At 42.3% G+C, this 20159-nt stretch overlaps 1 protein-coding gene across 1 annotated transcript; it reads left to right on the top strand.

Annotated features, from left to right (window-relative positions):
• Positions 1-1192: 1192 nt before the first annotated feature.
• On the top strand, positions 1193-19856 carry rmp24 (ribonuclease MRP subunit p24). Its single transcript, XM_080516594.1, has 5 exons — positions 1193-1299; positions 6585-6607; positions 7322-7542; positions 18251-18444; positions 18703-19856. The coding sequence occupies exons 1-5, from the start codon at positions 1205-1207 to the stop codon at positions 18863-18865; spliced, it is 696 nt and encodes a 231-aa protein (XP_080372720.1). The 5' UTR covers positions 1193-1204; the 3' UTR covers positions 18866-19856.
• Positions 19857-20159: the final 303 nt, after the last annotated feature.

The following is a 20159-nucleotide window of genomic DNA, read 5'->3' as shown; positions in this document are numbered from 1 at the left end:
ACTATTTGTCATTCAAAAAGTCGTAGGAATATATACATACCGTAAGAAATGATGTATATTCCAAGATAGGATGTGCGTAAAACGCAGTACTGGTCCGGTGAACGGTCCTTGGACACTGACGAGAAGAGCCGGAGCTGTCGCTGGTGCTGAATGAAATCCCTCCCTCGTCTCGACCGAAAACCTGTGTAACTTCTCTCTTGTGCTCCTTGGTTTCTTTTCTGTGCGTATGTGCGTGTGTCTGCGTGCGTGTGTGTCCAACCAGGCAGCTTCTTTTGAAATCGGTCGGAGGGTCTCGGTGCGCACTCACAGGTTCTTCTTTGTCGCTTCTGCTGCTTCAGAATATCCAATTTCATACTGTAGTTCTCAGGCTCCCTGAAGAATTCCCACTCAGACCCTTTTAGAGCCGCTGCAATCATTTCACCCGATGATGCTGTGGGAGTTTTATGGACTGAAGCGATGGGGTCCTTGTCGTATGACACAGGTTAACTGCTTATCGGAGGTTAGTGGTGTGATATTCACAGGATCCACCTCTAAATGTGGATGTCATTATATATCCCACTGCCTTCATTCCTCTAATATCGGTGATTCCTACTGTCCAATAAGATCCAAGGAGGGATGACATAAAAGGGCAATAAAGCTAGAGCGACTACTGCACTGCATGGGTAATTACAACTTGTAATTTGCGGTATCCTGTCGAAGAAATCATGCATTTGTGCGTGAACATGTAATTGTGACGTCAGGTAATGAGTTCTAAAACAAAACATTATCATATTATGTTGTTGACGAATATTATACATACATAGTAATACTTAGTAATCAAACATTTATTTTTAACAAAATTCATTTTCGTATATCTTTGTATAATTTCGAAAAATAATTTAATGCTTACTTTTAAGTAAAATAGTGATATATGTTACGCTTTAATTAGTCGTCCATGTGGGCTGCGGTGATGTTCTGAATTACTCAGATTCCCTGAATGCACCGCGAGGAACGTCACTTTTGTGCGACCCATAGTTGGAACTTCAGTGGTCGTGTCGATGCTGTCTTAAAATTCATTTTCTGCACCTTCTTCGTTGTTTCACCTCCAGCCTTCTGTACGAACGCTATTTTAAATACTTTTGATTCTCACTGGTGGTGACAGCTTTTTGGGGGAAACGTGTTTAATCGAGCTTCTTCCAGCGTTTTAGTTTTTCACGTGTTGGAGATGGAGAAAGGTCCTGAAGGAAAATCCGGCTCTTTCCGGCTGGACGCGTCTCTGCTGTATAAGGACAAATGCCCGGAGCTGTCACGTTATTTACTGTAAGAACCTTCATTTAAAATCTGAATTCCATTTTCCTCAGGCCAGTTTTACAGTTCTATAATGTATTGTTGTAATGACTAACTTTGGACACGAGGTGGAGCAGCTTGACCAGTGACGCTGGTCTTTCCGACCAGAATGTCTCTTTGATAATGCCTCGTCCTTGGACCTATATTCTCATACGAGAGTTGTAATAATATAAGTACAAGTCCTGATTATTATTATTATTGTTATTAATGTCTTTACCAAATACTTTAAATTTAGCATTGATGCAGCAAAATGTGGATGTGCACTAAAACCATTTTAGCATTTCAGGACTGTCCATTTGAGTGATTTTGTTTTGCTCTCTTTTGTACATATTGAAGCACATTTTAAATCAAAACCTGTGCAGTGTTTGCGATTTGCTTAGTCTTGCCATATTCATTAAAAAAACAACTTGCTTCACGAGAAGCATTTGGCCCTTGCTTGCATGAATTTTCAGTAGAAGCGCCAATATGCCTCTTGCAGCAAAGCTGAAATGTTTCAGTTGTTCCACTGCAGTGTTGCATGCCTGCTGATATTTCTATCACACTGATGGCCTATTGGTGCTGTACGCATACCATTTGTCAGTCCCGTGGCCCCTCATGTGCAGGTACAATGGGAAAATCTACCAGGCATGTGTGAGTGATTGCAACTGATGATGACTGTTCCATCTGGCAGGCTAATGTAGATATCGTTACTCCTGGTGACAACAATTACTTAACAAGCATAAGGAAGTAGTGAACAAAGGGGTGCAGAGTTCTCCAATCAAGGCTGGGCACTCTGCAGCCATTGTCCTCTCTTTAAGTGTCCATTACATTCCACAGTCTGCTGACAAATGAAACTGTCCTTGGGTACTTTGGCTTGATTCATGTCAGCTTCATATTATTTATGGCCTTAACTCATAGCATATTGGATTTCTGCAAACAGTGTATGCAAGGCTACTGAAGACCTCAACTGATAGGGTTGTTACTGAGTTCATTGATCAAAATTGCTCTCATTTGAATGCACAATGTTGAGGGATATCAAATGTGCTTCTCGGTGCTCTCTGCAGTTGCTCCCTGTCGAGGTCTTTCAAGTTTCACATTGTTCAGATGTTTTAATTTTCCGTCTTGGGATTTTGACCTTTTCCACTTCCCTTTTTTTTTTTTTTATAAACACTCAGTTTGTCAAGTTTTTACACAGGCATTATTGTATCTGAAGTGTGTAATAGTGTGTGTGTGTGTGTGTGTGTGTGTGTGTATGTGGACTCGGCTGGCCAGTGTTTGATTTGGTTTTCAGCCACATCCGAGTTTTCACGTTCACCTTAGCCAGGGAATTTGTGGGCATGAACCACGAATGGAAATAAAAACAGAATTTTTTTTTAAGTAAAAACCCAATCTGGGCGATTTTACAGACGTGTGTATGCACGCTGCTCCTTCAAAACATTGATCTCTTCCCCAGATTCTCTGGCTACGGTGAGCTGTGGCATAACAGAACGGTTTGACCACATTTAACTGATGAGCTGTCCAGCAGGCAAGACACGAATCTAAACGTTCAGACCACAAGCCTCAGAGCCTATCTGGTTTTGTGCCAGTGTGCAGGGCAAAAAAGGAGTCAATTATCAGCCACTGCCAAAATGTACACTTGCTTGTGAAGAGCTGATTAAATTCTTTTAAATTGAATTCATAGTCATAATATGAAAGGCAGCTGACTAAAATAGCAATTACTGTTCTGAATCACTGTTTAATATGAATGGCTCGGAGCCGCAGTTCTTCAAATACAAGAGGAAATGAAAATATTTTGACAACGTTGATTCAATGTGCTGACATGTGGTCAGTTTTCAGTTCCTAAGGAACCGCAACTTTCTTTCCGTGTTCTTCTGGGGGTTTCCCACTGTCTCCTCGTCCTACAGTTATGGTTTTGGGCCCAAGTGTCCAAAACCCCATTACTCATCGTACACAGTACTCCACATATTTTCTGGTGTGCGTGCGTGTATGTGTGTATTTTTGCTTCAGAATTACAGTTGTATTGATGTACACACCATCCCGAGAACAAAGCATCAACATCACCTGTATTTGCTGGCAGCTTTTCTAAACATTTTATTTTAGTGCAATAGCAATTTGCATTCATGTGTTTGTATGTAATCTCTCCCCTTCTTTTTTCTTTTTTTTCTGAGGCACACTGCACTTGTCAGGATTACTGAACATGTGGGAATCATACATGAGCCTCAAGTGGTTTCAAAAGAGTAAAAATGAGGCTTAACAGTTGTTTTGGTCATGGTTTAGGTAATGGCAGGGTTAATTACTAAGTTATTGATAATATTAACAGTAGACTCATAATAATAGATGTTTTGCTTGTAGAGAAACGTTCATAAAAAAAACAATACATATATACATGTAGACAAAGTTATATCAAAGGATCACTTAAGACTTGTGAAAGGGTTAAAATCCAAATAAAATAAAATGAGTTAAATGAAAAAAGTAATGATGAGCTGAAAACTGTCAACTGACGTTGCCACTCTAATATTAACCTACAGTTGAGGATTGGCTAGGATGAGAGGCGAGGGAATGGATGACATTATCGGGAAAACAAGGGGACGTCTAAAATGAGAAGCACAGTGGGCCTCTGGGATCTGGATTGGGCGGCACTGTGTGGGTATTTAGTGAATGCAGTGCTTTGTGTGCGTGCGTGAGCTGACGTCACCTTATTGTCGCTCACATCGCCAGACCAGCAAGACATTTTCCAGTAAGTTTTTAAATCATAGCCGTGTGTCTGGTAACCAGAGCTTGGCAGGCTGCTCCCTGCCTGTAGTGTGATGTAGTGTTTAAATAGCCTCAAGCACCACTGGGGTTTTTTTTTTTTTGTTCTTTAACACAGAGATTGAAATGTAAATTAGTCGCGTGTAATTAAGTTAAGAGTTACCGCTTTAAATTAGCCAGAATGACAGAATGTTTTGTTGAAAACATCCAGTAGAAGAAAATGGAGGCTCCAAAAGATGAATGATTTTTATTTTCTTCTGTTTGGATACAAACATCAGATTTAAGTGCCACAGTTTCATTGTTAAATTTGCCTACAGTTGAAAACAAAATTCCAGCATGTTGTGTGGTAATAACAGAGCCCTTCCCAACCAAATGAAGGGCCGTAGTGGAAACAAATGAGGTGCCTCCCCTTACCTAACCACAACCACCAACCCACCACCAAAAAGGCAGATATTTCAAGAGCTTTAGTTGATTGTGGTTTCCTCCGTCCACGGTGTATTAGCCACACACTTTAACACTTGCGAGAGCTGTCCTGTCAAAAGCCTACAGTAATCGTGGACACAGACAGAATCACCATGTTACTGGCCGTAAAACTCTGGTGCAGGAGACATTTTCAGACTGCGGGGAGCTCATTCCGCTTGACCTGCTTACTGCAGGTGAAGTGGGCTACAGGGGCAAAGTTTTATATTTATTTTGAAGATACCGACTTTCAAATGAAGGTGGAGTTCCGTGTCTCTCTTGCTTTACTCTGTCTTCAGTTGCTTCCTTGTTGCCATCGGCTTACCTGAGCTGAATGCTGATTGGTCAGATGTTGCGCAATGCGACAAGATAATATTCAAGTACATTTAAATCTGTGATGTGACTAACGTAAAGTTAGCTTTTAGTGCAATTTTCTATTTAATAAATGAAAGCTTTTGGTTGTTTCTGCCTGAAAGCTCCTTTTGTAGGTGCTTTGCTTCCGTTGAGGCTTAGTCCCATATCTATTTAATTGCCATGATCTTTTCTATGAGTTATCGCCTTGGCCAAATTTGGTGAATACATTTTTTTTCTTTTTTCTTTTAGATTAACACTCTCGGCATATGACCCACTTTAGTATGAGCTATTAGAGATTTTCACTTGTTCAAATACTCCCCAAACCAAGAGGCACATACTCTCACATCGAGCTAATGAATGAGAGGATGGCCGGATGTAGAGGGATAGAGAGTGCTGTGTGAACATCTAAATGACTTCCCAGCATCAGTCAAATGTTTGCCAGCAATAAAATGCTCATTGCATGTTTCATGCAATGAGCGGTTCATATGTAAGGCCCATATCTACAGTGTTCATCACCACTATTAAGTATGCACTTAAAAGGAGATGCATGCCAAGTATGTTAATCAGATTTGTGCAGAGGAAGAGGTCTTTGTGGTGGGAAGTTTCTGAGCGCTGCCTCATCAGTTGAGCGGGAAGGACAGAAAAAGAGACATTGCTGTGGGAAAAACAAAATACCACAACAATCTTTTTTTTTTCTTTTTTTCTTTTTTAAAGTTGAGTCATCCAGTTGTTGTTTCCGTTCACAGGAGAATTTACTTTCATTTCAAGATGTGTCTTGTGTCGTGTTCTTAATCGATTGTGAAGCGACTACCTTTGGGGTTGTATTCATTTTCTCCCTGCTAATAGTGATTAAAACGGCGTTCCAACAGCCAACTGAACGATTCTGGTATTGTTCAAGGTCTCTGAGTCATTGTCAGTCCTCCACAGAGTCGCAATCTACCACACCGGCTTCATTTCCAGTATTTCCTGACAGGTCTTAATCTAACAGTTTAAATCCAGTCGCTGATTATGAAATTGCGGCAGGCTCAAGTGAAAGTGACTCAGACTGTGGGATGAGTGACGAGAGATATGTTACAAATCTTCCTCCGCCCTGCAGTGCGTCCGGTCCCATCAGACGTCATCTGGCAGCGTAATGCGCCGACTCGCATATGGCGAGCTTGGGAATGCAAGTCGAGAGTATCAACAAACCGCTGCCGCCGCCGCCGCCGCCGCACCAGACCCCGGGGTCAGCTTCAGATTAAAGTCGACCTCGCTCACCCCCCTCCCCCTCCTCGTCACAAACATCCAGCTCTGTTTCCGTCTGCCTCCGCTACACGTGCGGCCGGACAGTAAATATCCCTTCATTGATTTAAGCCCCGAGCTAATTTTAGTGGGGCTTAGCTGTGGCTTCGTCGAAATGTTTCCTCAAATCTCTGACATATCAGTTCTAAAACTGGAGCCGGCCCTGGCCTGTCAGTTAAGCTGTCAAAATAGTTTGTAACGTCGCTCCATGTCGTTTGGGAGAGACCCGTCTGCTTTTCCGGCTGCGTGTTTTCCATTGCACACAATGGAAGACGGCTATTACGAAATGGGATTCCCATCTTGTAAAACTTTGATTCATTCATGTTTTTCATCATGATAACCGATTATATACACTGAACTCCACTCACAAAGCTGTTTTTATTGTTTTCCATCGAAAGTTGTGACTGATCTGGTGTTTTCTTCCTCTTCCATAGGCAGTGCTCCGTAAAGGCCAATGGTAAGTTAAGATCTCTGGATGTATGATATTTATGGTCCTAACTTTACTTTTGCATGTTTTCATCAGCAGTGCCCTCCAGATTAACAGCCACATTGACTAGAATCCAGTAGTAAGTGGAACCTTGTCACAGGCTCGTCAAGGTTGATAAAACTCGCTAAATCCTCCGCCAAATACGACGAGTCAGCCAGCTGTCTGCAGCAGACTGTGCAGCGGGATCAAACACACACTCCAGCATACACACTCGGGCCCTTGCCAGCTAAAACCCTCATCAACAAACAAGCGGCACCATAAATAAAAGGGCTCAGAGTTTTCTCCTTAAACAGCTCAAAAATGGATCCCTCAGACAGTAATATGGTATTTATTTTCAGCGCTTCGATGCTTGTTCCAAGAACTGCTTGTTAGACTTCTGAAGTCTGGATGTTTATGAGAGTCCGCCGAGTGTTTTTTGAGAATGACAAATACAGTGAAATGTGATTTGTTTCTCGCAAACGTCGCAACCATGAGCACGGGCTCTACATTATCCTCCTGCAGCTGTACTGTGATGACACAGACTCTCTCAAACATACATTTTAATTCCCTCTATGCCTATTATCCTAGTGTGAAGTGACAGATCCTTTACAAACACATTTGAACAACCACGTATTATAGGGTTGCGAAGGAATATGTATGACCACACACTCTAATCCTTTATGTGTCCTTTCCTCTTCCAAATAGTCCCACTGATGAAACAAATCTCCAGGCTGCAGCAGGACACCTTGGTGTGTCCGTACTGCTGTCAGTGGCTGCAGCCCGACAACCACCGGATGCGGCTGTGGCCCAAGAGGCGTCCGTCAGTGCGGGTGCAGCGAGTCCTGCGCAGGAAAGCCAGAGGCAAGCGGCTCAGCCTGGCGCAGACATACCTGCTGCACCGCTTTCAGACGACTTCCTCAACACTGGTGAGATGAGAAAATTCTACCCCCCCCCAACCCCACCCGACTAGATTTTGTATTATACTGCACTGCAGCATATTGTCCTTGCAGGAAAACACAAGAGGTATCAGGCCAAGCAAGCATTTGCAACAACAAGGAGAAAAAAAAGCTTCATAACCAGTTGAAAGGAAAAATGTGAAAAAACACAGAAAGGAAAATTTTTGAAAAAATTAACTAGAATACTAATTGCAATTTATTGCAGCGTATTTTACAGAAATATTCTTCCTAAATAATTTCCAGGTCTGAGTGTCAGTGTGCGAGCACGTCGAGCAGTATCGTGGATACTGGCCAAATCAGAGTTACTATTGATCACAAATCTATGACCTTAACTTTTTAATTCCTGCACTTGCACTTTGGTGTATTGTTTCCAGCCATAGTTGCTATTTAAACTGGTGAGGTTGATTGTCCTGTTGACTGTGAAAGCGTCTGGTTTTCACATGAAGTTCCATTCATAGCTGCAGCTTTCAGATCTCATTAGCCTTAACCGTCGTCTAACTGCTCCGTCACATAGCCCCCTAAATTATCATTGTGCTCCTTTTCTTTTGTCGGTAATGTCAATGGATGGTACTGACTCTGAGAGAACAAAATGGAAAGCGTATTTTGGCAAGCATCCACCCTCTCGACTGATGAATGCATTTGAATAAGAAGGTCAGTGTTGTGACACCGGGGTCACTTTTCCAGCAGAGATCGGATCTGCTGGAGAGTCTTTCTGTCAAATGTGTTATCGGCCTAATGAAGAGCAGAGGAAATGCTCCTCATTAAAAATCTGATTTGGTTCAGTCAGTTTGCAGGCATATGCCACACAAGGCCCTCTGAACCCTCGCTCCATTATGTATGGCTTGACTCTGTGGACGGTGAGGTAGACGAGGGTGAAGAGGGGAATAGAGAACACTAGTGAGAGCAACAACTGCTGAATGAAGAGGAAAAAGGGGGGGGGGGGGGGGGGAGCACGATGGAGAGAGGCAGATATATACCAGAAGTCAACAGGAGCAGTCAGATGTTGGAATGAGAAAATATTTCATCGTTTACAATCATTTTGCATACAGCATTGGCTCTGTGCGCTCTTGTTATCACAGTTGAAACTGCTTGCTCACATGCATTTGGAACATTTCTGCTATTTCTGCTTAATAGAGGACAGTGGCTATTCAATGCCAATGCCACTTTGATTACATATAAAGTTTTATAGATAATGTGAGAAGCAGCAAAGTGTTTATCCCTAAATAGCTGTAACTGCAACTGCAGTGTATCCATGAATCCTGCTGTTGAACTCTCGATTACTCTGCCGATCGCTGTCATCCAAACATAACCACATGCTGTGTTGTGTACTCAAGGCCTCTTCCACACACATCACATCCCAGCACTGACTGTGCACTTCTTCCCTTCCTTTGTCAACAGTCGTCGCACCGAGGAATGTTGTCACGTGACGTCCCAGTAAGGCAGTGTACCCTGAGAATGTCCTCCCAAGTTATTTTTACCCTCTGTTTTCATGGCCACTTGTCCGTCAGGCGACAAGTCGTGCCACATAGCCGGGTCTGCAATCGCCCGTGCTTTGCAGAAAGGCGACAGTGAGGCGATACCCTGGTGCAGCGGTGGAGATAAGAGGAGGCACGTGAAATGCTTCCCAGTCTTTGGCTCTGTGCTGATCAACAGAGCACAGTAAGCCTGAGAGGAAGAGTAGGCTCAGCGTGGGAGCGAGGATATAGACAATAGGCTTCCACCAGTGTCTTTTTACAGCGAGCATGCAGTCATAGCTCGTGTTATGTGTTTATATGTCAAGGATTGGGGGGGGTGAAAACTTGCGACTGCCTATTACAATAACTCAAATAGCTTGAAGCTTTTTTGTTGTTGTTGTTAATGGTTCATAACAAGTATCTATTTCTTGTAAGTACCTCACACCTACTGGAAGAAGACAAGCCTGTTACTGGACAAGTTTGTGTGTGCATGCAATTAAAAGCGAGTGTGAGTAGTCGCAGATCCAGAAAAGCATAATTGATTGTTGCTCTTGTAAGTGTAATCCTTCCTCCAAATGTCAAAACAGAGGTTTTGCTGGTGAGCGAACACATTTCGTGGAGCACATTTTATTAGCGTTCTTTTTGATGTGACGTATGAATTGGTTTTAAGTGGTCGCCTCTTGCCAAAATGTTATGAAGTGTTTCCTGTTAGTGTGAGTGAAATATCCCATCCTGAAAACAATGTGCACTCCCCAAGCTTACCTCTGTATGCTGTAATTGCATGGCACATGCAGCATATACATACTGTCACTTTGGGCAGTTTTCCATAAAGGTAATTTATTTAGTGTGAATTTATAGTTTAAGCTCATTTTCCAATTGAATGGTATGCGACCACGAGGAACACTTTTAAACTTGAGCAATTTGCACTGTTTATACCCCGGGGTGTAAATCCCCTTCATTTCACACCATATTACTCTTCCTTCAGGAAACGTGAATGTGCTGTCCTTGGGGCGGATGCCAGTGCACGATAGGCTTTTCTCAGCTCTGTGAAGTTTTGTCTTAGAGGGATTATAAATCAGGTATGTTTATGCATGCCGGGCAGGTTATCTCGCTGCGGATATGGAAATAAGTTTGGATTGAAGCCCCACTCATGAGGCGGAGGCCCTAAATGGAGAGAAGAAGAGCACATTCTCCTCCTCTTCCTTTATTCCCCCCTCATGAAATTAATACTTCTCAGCAGATTGTTTTTTTTGTTTGTTTTTTTACTCGGGGAAAATGTCTTTAGTTTTTTTTTGCTCCTGTCTGTATGCATCAATGTTGTATTAAGTGGTTTATTGTGATATTTTTCCAGAATGATTGAAAAGTCTTTCTGTATTTTTGTCACTAGTTTTCGACCTCAGTGACCACCTGTCAGTGGTTTATCCTCTTCTCTTCTCTTCTTCTTCATGCTCTGCTGTCCAATCCTAACTTTTCTTGTGTGTTTTTACATCAGTTTATCTGCCTGACCCTCCCGTCACCCTCATCCATCTCTTCTTCACCTTCCGTTCGTGGCCATTCCTTCACCACATCCGACCTTCGTATTTATCTCTGCTGGAGAATGTGTCTCTTGAGGAGATGACAGGAAACAGGAGCCAGCTCGGTCTGGCTGCCGCTCTGTGTGTTTGGTCTCGGGGAGCGGGAAGAGCTCCACTGGGGGTTGTGGCAGAGTGAGAAAGTGACAGGATGACAGGAGAGGAACGCGTGGAGGTGGAGAGAAGCCGGAGGTTGAACGTGGGCTTTTAGATACAAACAGAAGGGGCTTGACAGCATCTGTAAAAACTCACACTGGTATCACGTGTGGAAGGATGTGTGTTTACGTGCGTATTTGAAGGAAGAGGGACTCGTAGTAAGTCGGTGCCAGCTGAACTGTCATCCTTTGGCTTTGCCAAAGGGACTATACTGTATATACAAGCAAAAAGAGTTTGCTCTTTGTACCATACGAGTTATGCATTTTTTTTTTCTTCTCCCTGCTGTCATCAAGTCTGCAACGCCGCTATCAAGCAATATAGAGAAGCAAATGTCACACCATAACAGCATGTCAACTCTCAATTATCCCCTCAACCCCACTTCATTTTCTTTCCATGCTACTATTAAAAGCCTCCTATGGAAGTTGCTGCTTCCCTCTGTATATGTTTAAATCCACTATGTCAAAGGTTTTGAAAGGCGCCACTGCCCAGCTTCTGGATCTTAAATCGTCAGCATTTCCAGTCGCATCGCCACCGACACTGGTTCTGTCAGCACGTCATGCACATTAATGGCATTCAATGCATGTCAGTTGTAAATCCACGGACGTGCCATTGGCTGTGCTTCATAGCACTAAAAAGAGAAATCTAAATTCAGGTCTGTCTCTGAGCCGCTTTTGTTTATTCCTCAGTCCCCAAAAAAGGCCACCTGTGTACGGAACAGCTGTCCGCTGAAACACAGCTGCTCAGGTGCGTCCTCGGGTTAAAAACATTTTGTGAAGCGCAGGCATTCAACCGATACTGATGTGTGTCTGCTGGACTCATGCAAAAGGGTTGTCCTTCAGCTTGTATTGAGATTTCAAACTGATGGTTTCTATGTTTCGTTTGTTGGAAAAACAATGTCACATCTTTAAGATATTTACCAATAGAAAATAGGTTGTGGGGAAACAAAAAAGGTTTTTTTCAAACCAAACAGGATAGTAAGCTTTGAATAGACCTTTAACGACTGGCTAATCAGTACTTTAGTAAATATCATCTTGACTGTTCATGTTGTTATTTAATATCTGGAAGAATAGTGTTGTTTTATAGCAACGGCAGCATTTGTTTGAATTGCTTATTTTTATACAATTTCAGATCATCTTCAGAACCCCATATAACCCTATATTTGTTTTGTTTAAATCTAATCCAGCGGAATGGAAATGCCTCCTTGTTGTGTCTGTATCTTCAGTGCAAGTCTTCATCTGTGATGTGATCCTGGATAACATGTGACCTTTCATCATCACCAACAAAGACGGAAAGAAAAATAGAAACAGATACAGGAATTTTTCTTTTTTTTTCTTCTTTTTTTAAACTGGTAGCCTGCGGCAGCTCTGCATTCAGATCAGGTTTCTGTGTATTTACCGGCCTGCCTCCATACTCTGAAGCTAAGTGGCTGCCTGCACGCAGTGCATGGCCGCGGTTAGAGGAAAGTTTACACTTTGCTCATATTGATCCTCCAACTGCTCTTCTGCTTTCAGCTTTATTGTGTTCCATCGATGTTTTTTCAAATAGCCTTCACATACGTGGCCCATGCAGATATTCGTGCTCTTGAGTCCTCGCAAGCAGATTCACATTGGAGAGTCTGTTGCACTCTCAACATGTAGTGCCTCTCAACAACGGCGAGACGAGTTTTATTTTCTCGCTTGTCGTCTAACCCTCCCCTGATTTCGTCACTCGCCCCGTCAATCTACTCATCTTCCTCCTCTTGGGAGGTATCGTACTGCAAAGGTCAAATTAATCGACTCAAACTGACCTCTGGCAGCTCAGAGACAGATAGGAAAAGGAGGTATTTATGGAGGAGAAGCTATTAATAGAAGGAAAGGTCCATCTGCAGAATTGATTTGTGTGGTTCCGTGTTTGTGTGTCAGTGTGTGTGTGTTTCATTTCACCATTTCACATGTGGTATTTTCATCCGATTATCTTGATCAGGTTTTAGATATTAAGGACTTATCTTATCAGGAATGTGTGCCAAAGTTGGATGATCTAGGTTGTTTGAGGTCGTGGAAACTTTTTTTTTTTTCCTCTCTCCTTCATGTAAAGCTGCACAACCTGACCTCAGTGAGGTCAAGCATTTGCAATCACACAGTATAACTTATGTTACATTTGTCAAAGTTTACTTAATCGCAAGTTACACAGATTCTTTGACGTAAAACTATAAAGTCCTCTTGTCAAGCATGATTTTAGGTCTTCATCATCTTTTATCTGCTCCCCAGTGAATCATCTGCTTCCATTTTACCCTGTATTGTGCCTCCTCTTAACTTGATTATTCATGTCATACATGTGGTCATATAAAAATAAAATTACATTAAAAAAAAAAAAAAAATCAAATGAAGACTTGAGTGTGGCTGTAAACTTACAGTGAGGAAAAATACAACTCAACCAGGTCGCCTGTCCATCACAATGCACACCTATGGTAAATTTAGAGATCTAGTCACTTATTATTCATGTCTGTCGACTGTGGGAGGAAACCCAGGAGAATCCTATGCATGCTTGGTTGTACCAAATGGCCTCAAATGCATTTATAGACAATAGGAAGAAACTGCACTACCTGGAGAAAACCCACTTTAAAACTATCTGTCTGCATCTGTACCGTTATATCCAGTTCAAGGTTGCAGGGCACTGGAGCCAATCCCAGCTTAATATTGGTGAAGGCAGGGCAAACACACGGAGACAGACCTCTACACACACTCACATCAATTATTTAAAGAAAACGAGATGACTAAATAATCTCATATACATACTTTTGCACTGTGGGAAGAAATCGGAGTACCTGGATAAACCTGCGCACCCCCAGGGAGATATGTAGACGCCACAATAAAAGACCTCTATTCAAACACTTTACCTTCTGAAGGCAATAGTACAAAACACCACATCTAGTGCAGTCATTAGAACGGCACACTTGAAAGGGAAACAAGTCATTATAAATGTAGACGTATGTGCATAACTATAATAAAGTAGTATCAATGACTTGTTGACTTTAAAGTCTGTGAAATGGTTTCTTTTATCAGCGTGTAGATGGACTGCATATTTCCTATTCCTAACAATTGAACAGGTTAACAGCGGGTGATGACCGTCCTCATCCTGTGGTCAAGCTAAACAGCAGTGAGGGTTGAGGGCATCTGTCACTCAGGCCGTTCTGCGTAATCTCAAGTTTCACATGAACCAAAAATGAGAGCGTGCACGTTGCACGAGACGGAAACCAGAAGGCTTCATTTACTGGTGTGATATTCACAAGGAATGAAAGGTCAAGGCTGATCCAGCCTGATAATATGCAGGTTAGAGACCAAAATAGACGGCTGGCTCCTGAGTATTAAAATTACATGCCATGCGTTCGTCTATTGACCATATGGCCAACCTAGATTTTTTTTCAACAGAAATTTTACTCCTGCAAAAAACAATCACCCCTAATATTCCTCCGGCTGTGTGTTCACGGTTGTTTATCCTCTTTTTAGCCCGAAGCTTCGACATGTTGCCTCTGCCATATGCTTGATTGGCTGGTGCGTTGTTTTTGTCTGCTGCCAGGATCCCAAGATAAAGAAATCAAATCTCTTTTGCGGCATCCACTCACGTGTGTCCCTCCAAGTGCATACGCTACATGTCGAGGGATTAGCGTGAATTAAACGGGTGCACGTGACGACTGGGATAGTGTTTCACTTTAATCATGGTTTCTTATCTTAATTGTGCCACTGTTGCCTCATAGTTGTTGAAGTTTCTTTGATTAGGGCTTGTCCCATCAGTGCTACGGCTCGGGCAAGCTGCTGATCATGAGGCCGGTATTGGTAACTAGAGGACAAGGGCATAAACAGCAGGAGGTTGTTGGAGCTGTAAACATCTTTGTGCAGCCAGCTGTGTGTTAGTGTGTGTTTCATGCAGTCCACACACTTAAGATTGTCTAAGGTGTCTTTCCCCCCCCCCCTCGGTAATCACCAGGTGTTCAACCGAGTTCAAGCCAGACAAAGTCGAGTGCATGCAAACACTTGAATCACAGCCGAGGTTGAAACGTTTACGTCATAGGAACAAAATGTTTTAGAAGTTACTTCAGCACAAGGTTGTTGATTAGATCTGAAGGAAAACTTCTATGATTTACAGGAAGAATTCAGACATCGGCGTAAAGAGTGATCGCAGAGTTTGATGGAAAGGTTATAAATAACCAAGCACATAGAGAGTGTGAAAGCCAGCTCATCACTGCTCCGGGGTTGAAATAGAAATGATGCAGGTGCATCACTGGCGTTCCACACCATCAATCATTTATTTAAGTGGGTTTTATCCCTGTGTGTATGGTTATCAAATGCACAACAGATTCAGCAGATTGAATTTGTTATAGATGCGGATGTACCTACCTATCTGTTCTAAAAGTCTGTTTTCTGGTCGTTTTTATCTTGATAATTACTTCTACCCTGCAAATATACAAGATGACAGTAAGTTTGGACACAGTACCATCATCCTTCACTGGTACAGTATTGGAAAAGAAAGAAAATATAATAGCAGTAATGTGTTTCACATTTTCTGTGTGAAGCATCACTGGCTGCCACTATAACACTATGGAAATCATATAACTGGGATCTGAAAGCTGTCTGAGAACCAGAGAGGCATCACAATTAATGTTTTCTTCATGTATAATTTATAGTCTTGCAGTCTGATGTGATGTGAATTATCTGTACTTCAGATGTCAGTCAGTCTCCTGGAAGAAATCTATTTCAGTTTCAGCTGACTTTGACTTGCAAATGTTATTTCATCTGTCTGTCAGAGGAGTGTGTTCAGCTCCGAGTACAGAATAGATGCTACCTTCCAGAACACATGTAACAGGTCCTCCAGTTGAGGATAATCATTTCATATATCCAACCAATTATACGGTTTTCGCTCCAGGTCAGATTTTATATGGCCACAGTCTCTGTCCTAAATGGGTCCATTAACTGGCGGAGAAGCAACATGTTATTCTTGTTTTAACTCATAATGGCTGCATGATAGTGCTGTATACATACAAATGATGTAATCCTTCTCTGTCTGGCTCTCATTAAGTTCTTTTGCAAATAGCATACTGTATTTTTCCCAAGGATGAGACAAGACTATCTCGTAAGTCTTTGCTATACAAAATTGAAGAGATATTAAGAGATACCGTTTAAATGATGTAATCACAGGCTGTGGGTCTGCATAATAAAATATCATTGTAAAACGTTTGAACACTCCTGATTGACATTGATTATCGTCACAGTCAGGGTAAGTTAAGAGTGTGAATCATTCATTTTAAGTTTGAGAGAAATGGTGAAGTTAATGAAAGAATTGTTTTTTTTTCCTGTGGTTGTTAGTTTTGAAAATTGGGTTTCATTTGGTGAAATATAGAGATCATGTTGGTCAAAATATGTTAAGAAGTCATGACAGTCAGAATAATTTATAGATTTTTCAGTTTTTATTACTCAAAATGCAAAGACACAACGTTTAAGGTTGAATTTGTTTAACTTGCTCTTAAAAACCGAGCAGATCTGTCAATTTCTGCAAAGTCAAAGTCCAAACTATGACCATTCAACTTAAATGCCTGTATAAACTTAAATGACTGCCGGGAATTTGTTGCGTGGGTATGCTGTCAGTAACTCATGTCCTGTTTGTTCTACATCCTAATGATTTAACTGATTTATTGGTGGAAAAAGATTCATGTTGTTATAGCCTGGCCTTTCGACAGAGCATTGGTCAGGCCTCCCTTGAGCCACACCCCTGAGCTCAGATGGGTGGGTCAGTTGCGGGGCTTTGTCCATATAAAGCTGGACAGGCAGGATTGTGTAGTAAACACTTCCCAGACAGTCGGGCCGAAACAGAGTGAGGACCTTGGCGATCTTGCTTCAACGAAATCCAACTCTCCAACGCTTGCCATCAGACACCGCTCAGAATCTGAAATGGCGACATTTGTTTCGGTGAGTTTTCCGTCTCATCAGCATCCAGGACTTGTCAACAGCTTGTTTCAGACTTGCTGACCTCTGCGGTGCGGGTCTGTTCTAACCGGGTTTCAATTCTGTGCAACTCTGGAGGACTTATGTGGGAGATAAGTTGCTAAACGCTCGGAGGGATGTGGAGTCGTCTCCAATCAACATTAAGTAGCACTTTACACTTTGTATTGCCTTGTCTACATTGAGCAGAGTTTCCTTGAGGGAGAAAAGTGTAACTGGCTCCTCTTGGAGTGATTGTGTACTTGAGTTACTTTAAGCTTCTTCATGGAGAGATAACAAGTAAGGTCAACATTACAAATTACCGTTTGTGATTTGTCTGCCAGTGGCTGTAAAATAATGGGATGCAACTGAAAAAGCTTCTGCGAATGTTGCAGAGCGACTTCATCTAAACAAAGCAATTGTTTCGCCGTCTCTTGTTTATCTTATGGAACATGAGATCCGGTCTCCTCTAAGCTCTCATTGATTAATTACTGGTGCAACAATCTGCCTGCACCCTGTGACATGAACCGAGACTCACCTCAGCACAGTCTAATTTTAAGCTCCATACAGTTTTACTGGCACAGCAGCGAGGGGAAGGAGGGTGTCTGGGATGCCAATTGTTGTCTTGAGTCATGAGGACCTCATGACACAGCCGTTGCACCTTGTAACTCTCGCAACATGCCTTACCTTATAAAGGGATAATTTGTGTTTGCATGCGATGTGTGTGTGCCGTGAAAAAAAAAAGTTGTAAAATGATGCTGACTTTGTCACATGAGGTAGAAGAAAGTCACTCAAGGTGCTTTAGTACTCAGAATGGATTGGAGAGGAGGGAGGTCATTAAATTAAAACTGATGGCGCTGCTGAGAGCATCCATACCCTTGGCCTTGGCCCACCACAGGCTAAAATCACTGTTTTGCATCCTGCTCAGCCTAATCTGGCCATTTATTAGTTCTTTGAGTCTTTGTTAATATCAAAACAAACATTAAAAAAGTACTTCTATGCTTGGTATGGCCAGCAGGAAGAGCATCAGCTGTTGGGTGAATCTCCTGTCGGGAGTTTGCTTCCTGAGTCACGCTGTAAACAATTCCTCAGCTGTAGGATCTCAATAGATGTGTCTGACATCTGTGAGGCTTCGGGCTTCTCTTTGTCACAGGGGCACACGAGCTGTCCTCATTACAGCCCCCCCTTGTCTGCCACAGCCACAGCTAGTTGTGTTCTCTGTGTCCCCGGAGTCAATCTGTCACTGCAGCCATAGACCAGACAAAGTCACGACAAATCCGCGGATGTCCCAGAGAGTGTCAGACAGCTGTGGGAAGTCTGAGTTTGATGACCAATAAGTACAGTAAAGACGAACGCTTCACCTGCGTTTCTCGGTGTTCTATCCATTTGATCGAACATTTTTCAAAAACCGGCAAAATCTTCTGGCAAGTGTTCTCATGGGAACACCTCGTATGCCGCCACCTCAAAGCCTCATTATGTACAAGAAGAAATGATATCCAGGCCATGCAATATTAATGAACATGCTTCTTTCCTTTCCTTATCCCAGATGGCCACCTGCCACACTTGCACTAAGACATCCAGACACAGGGGAATGAACAGGGATTTTATCGTGACCCTCGCAAAGACCCACGGCACACCGGGGAGTGCCAGCAAATACAAGACCCCTCAGTCTGCCAACAGATCCGGAACGACCACACCCAAGACTCCAGGCAAAAACAAGACCCCAGGCCACACACCCAGGTGAGTTACTTAACCAAGTGTCTATTAATATGTGCTGTGCTAGATTTTAAGCTATAGCCTTTCCTTGACTAATTTTGGGAGGTGTCACAGACATGCAGGAGGGGGAAGTGTCAGAAGCATATGAGTGATTACTAGCTGCAATTAGCTATTTGTTCTCGGTTTACAAGATTATATCATTGATGGCATATTTTTAAAGATCCCTGCCAAAGCAAATCTAACTCTTCTCCCTCTGTCAATGCCCTCTCTTTCCCCTTCCAGGTCTTCCACCTCCTCAAACCCGTCAGGACCGGGCTCTGCTCCCTCCAAGCCTTCACCGAAGCCAAAAAATTGGGTCGTCCAGCGTCTCAGCAAGATTCTCATGCGAGAGGACAGCCAGGGCAGCAAGAAAAGAGGCTTGAAAGATTTTCTGTCGTCACTTTGAGTGTCTTCCAAATGCTCTTTTTTTTCTTTACCCTTGTAACATCAAGGAAGTGGACTCCTGTTGTAACCAGTTTACACCAGAGACAGCGAGGGGACCTCCAGCCTGACTTCAGTTTCGAAACCGGTGCGAGGCGGGTTATAATTTGCCCACCAACACGGCTGTTGCTGGGCTGGTTGGAATGGCGCTCCTGGAATCCTGAGTGCAACAACTGTGAGCGCTGAGCTCTCGATCCAGTTTCTGCATCTTCTGCCGAGACAGGCGCAGGGAAAGGCATTCTTTTGTCAAATTAGACCTGCCAATATGGGAGCTTCACTCACCGTAAATGTATGGGGTTAATCAGTATTTATTGATTTCCTGAAACATCACAGGAAGCCCTTCTTTGTTCTGTGATGTCATTTTGTGGCATGGCAAGCCGGTTTACATGCCAATATCATTCTTTGTAGATTTGGTGGTTACAAGTATAAATGTGTTTGAAAATGATAAAAATAAGTCTGTACTCGCGGACTTGATGTTAAATCTTTTGTATTTTAATGGATACTTGTGTGTGTTGATTTGTCATGGTCAGCCTACCCCATGACAGAGTCACAAATGTATATATGTTCTGTAACATATTTGTACATGCATAAAAATGATTTTGAAACGGTGCAAGTCACTAATGAAACCACAAGTGGCTATCATCTAAGAAGGGACTCATCAGTTATTGTTTACATTAAACAGGCACATTTGCCTAATGTGTTCAGAACGACTTGGTAGTTTGTTGTTGTTGAAACTTAACATTTTATTTTGATACTTTGGCTATATGTTTTGCTCTTTTCACTGTTTTCATAATAGAAAAAGATAAAACAATCATACATGCTCTGGATTTTGTACTGATGACTTACCCTGTTGTGGTGTAACTGTTTAATGAATGGTGTGTGTTTAAGTCCCGAAATACCTCACGTTTATATTCCACCTACTGTGATTCTCTAAAATAAAACCTTTTTTGATCTGTCTTATGCTGTTTACTTTTACTATTATACATATTTTTTCATCAAAATGATTTTGACACAATTTATTGCTGTAATTGCAAACACAAGATACAACTTTATACTGCCTAAGGAAATCATCCATTAATTGGATTCAGTGATACTATCCTCTTCTCTGTGGAGTTTGACTCTCTTTTACCAATTGCTCGATCTAAATCCACCACTGAATCTAGGCCACTGTCTATCTTATTAACCAGTGGTACAAAGGAGATTTTCAAAGGTTCTTCCAATAGAGTGTTAAAGACTACAGGGAAATTGGAAGATGTTTG

Source organism: Blennius ocellaris (assembly GCF_963422515.1).
Source record: "Blennius ocellaris genome assembly, chromosome: 20".
Classification (NCBI taxonomy): domain Eukaryota; kingdom Metazoa; phylum Chordata; class Actinopteri; order Blenniiformes; family Blenniidae; genus Blennius; species Blennius ocellaris.
Note: the sequence above shows the minus strand (reverse complement) of the source record. Positions and strands in the feature narration are given on the sequence as shown.

What these genes read in the sequence shown, in the direction of transcription:
- rmp24 (XM_080516594.1), top strand. Translation starts at nt 1,205, where the DNA reads ATGGAGAAAGGTCCTGAAGGAAAATCCGGCTCTTTCCGGCTGGACGCG. An exon ending in GTGCTCCGTAAAGGCCAATG is followed by an intron (nt 6,608 to 7,321) that starts GTAAGTTAAGAT and finishes TCTTCCAAATAG; the next exon opens with TCCCACTGATGAAACAAATC. An exon ending in ACCCCAGGCCACACACCCAG is followed by an intron (nt 18,445 to 18,702) that starts GTGAGTTACTTA and finishes TTCCCCTTCCAG; the next exon opens with GTCTTCCACCTCCTCAAACC.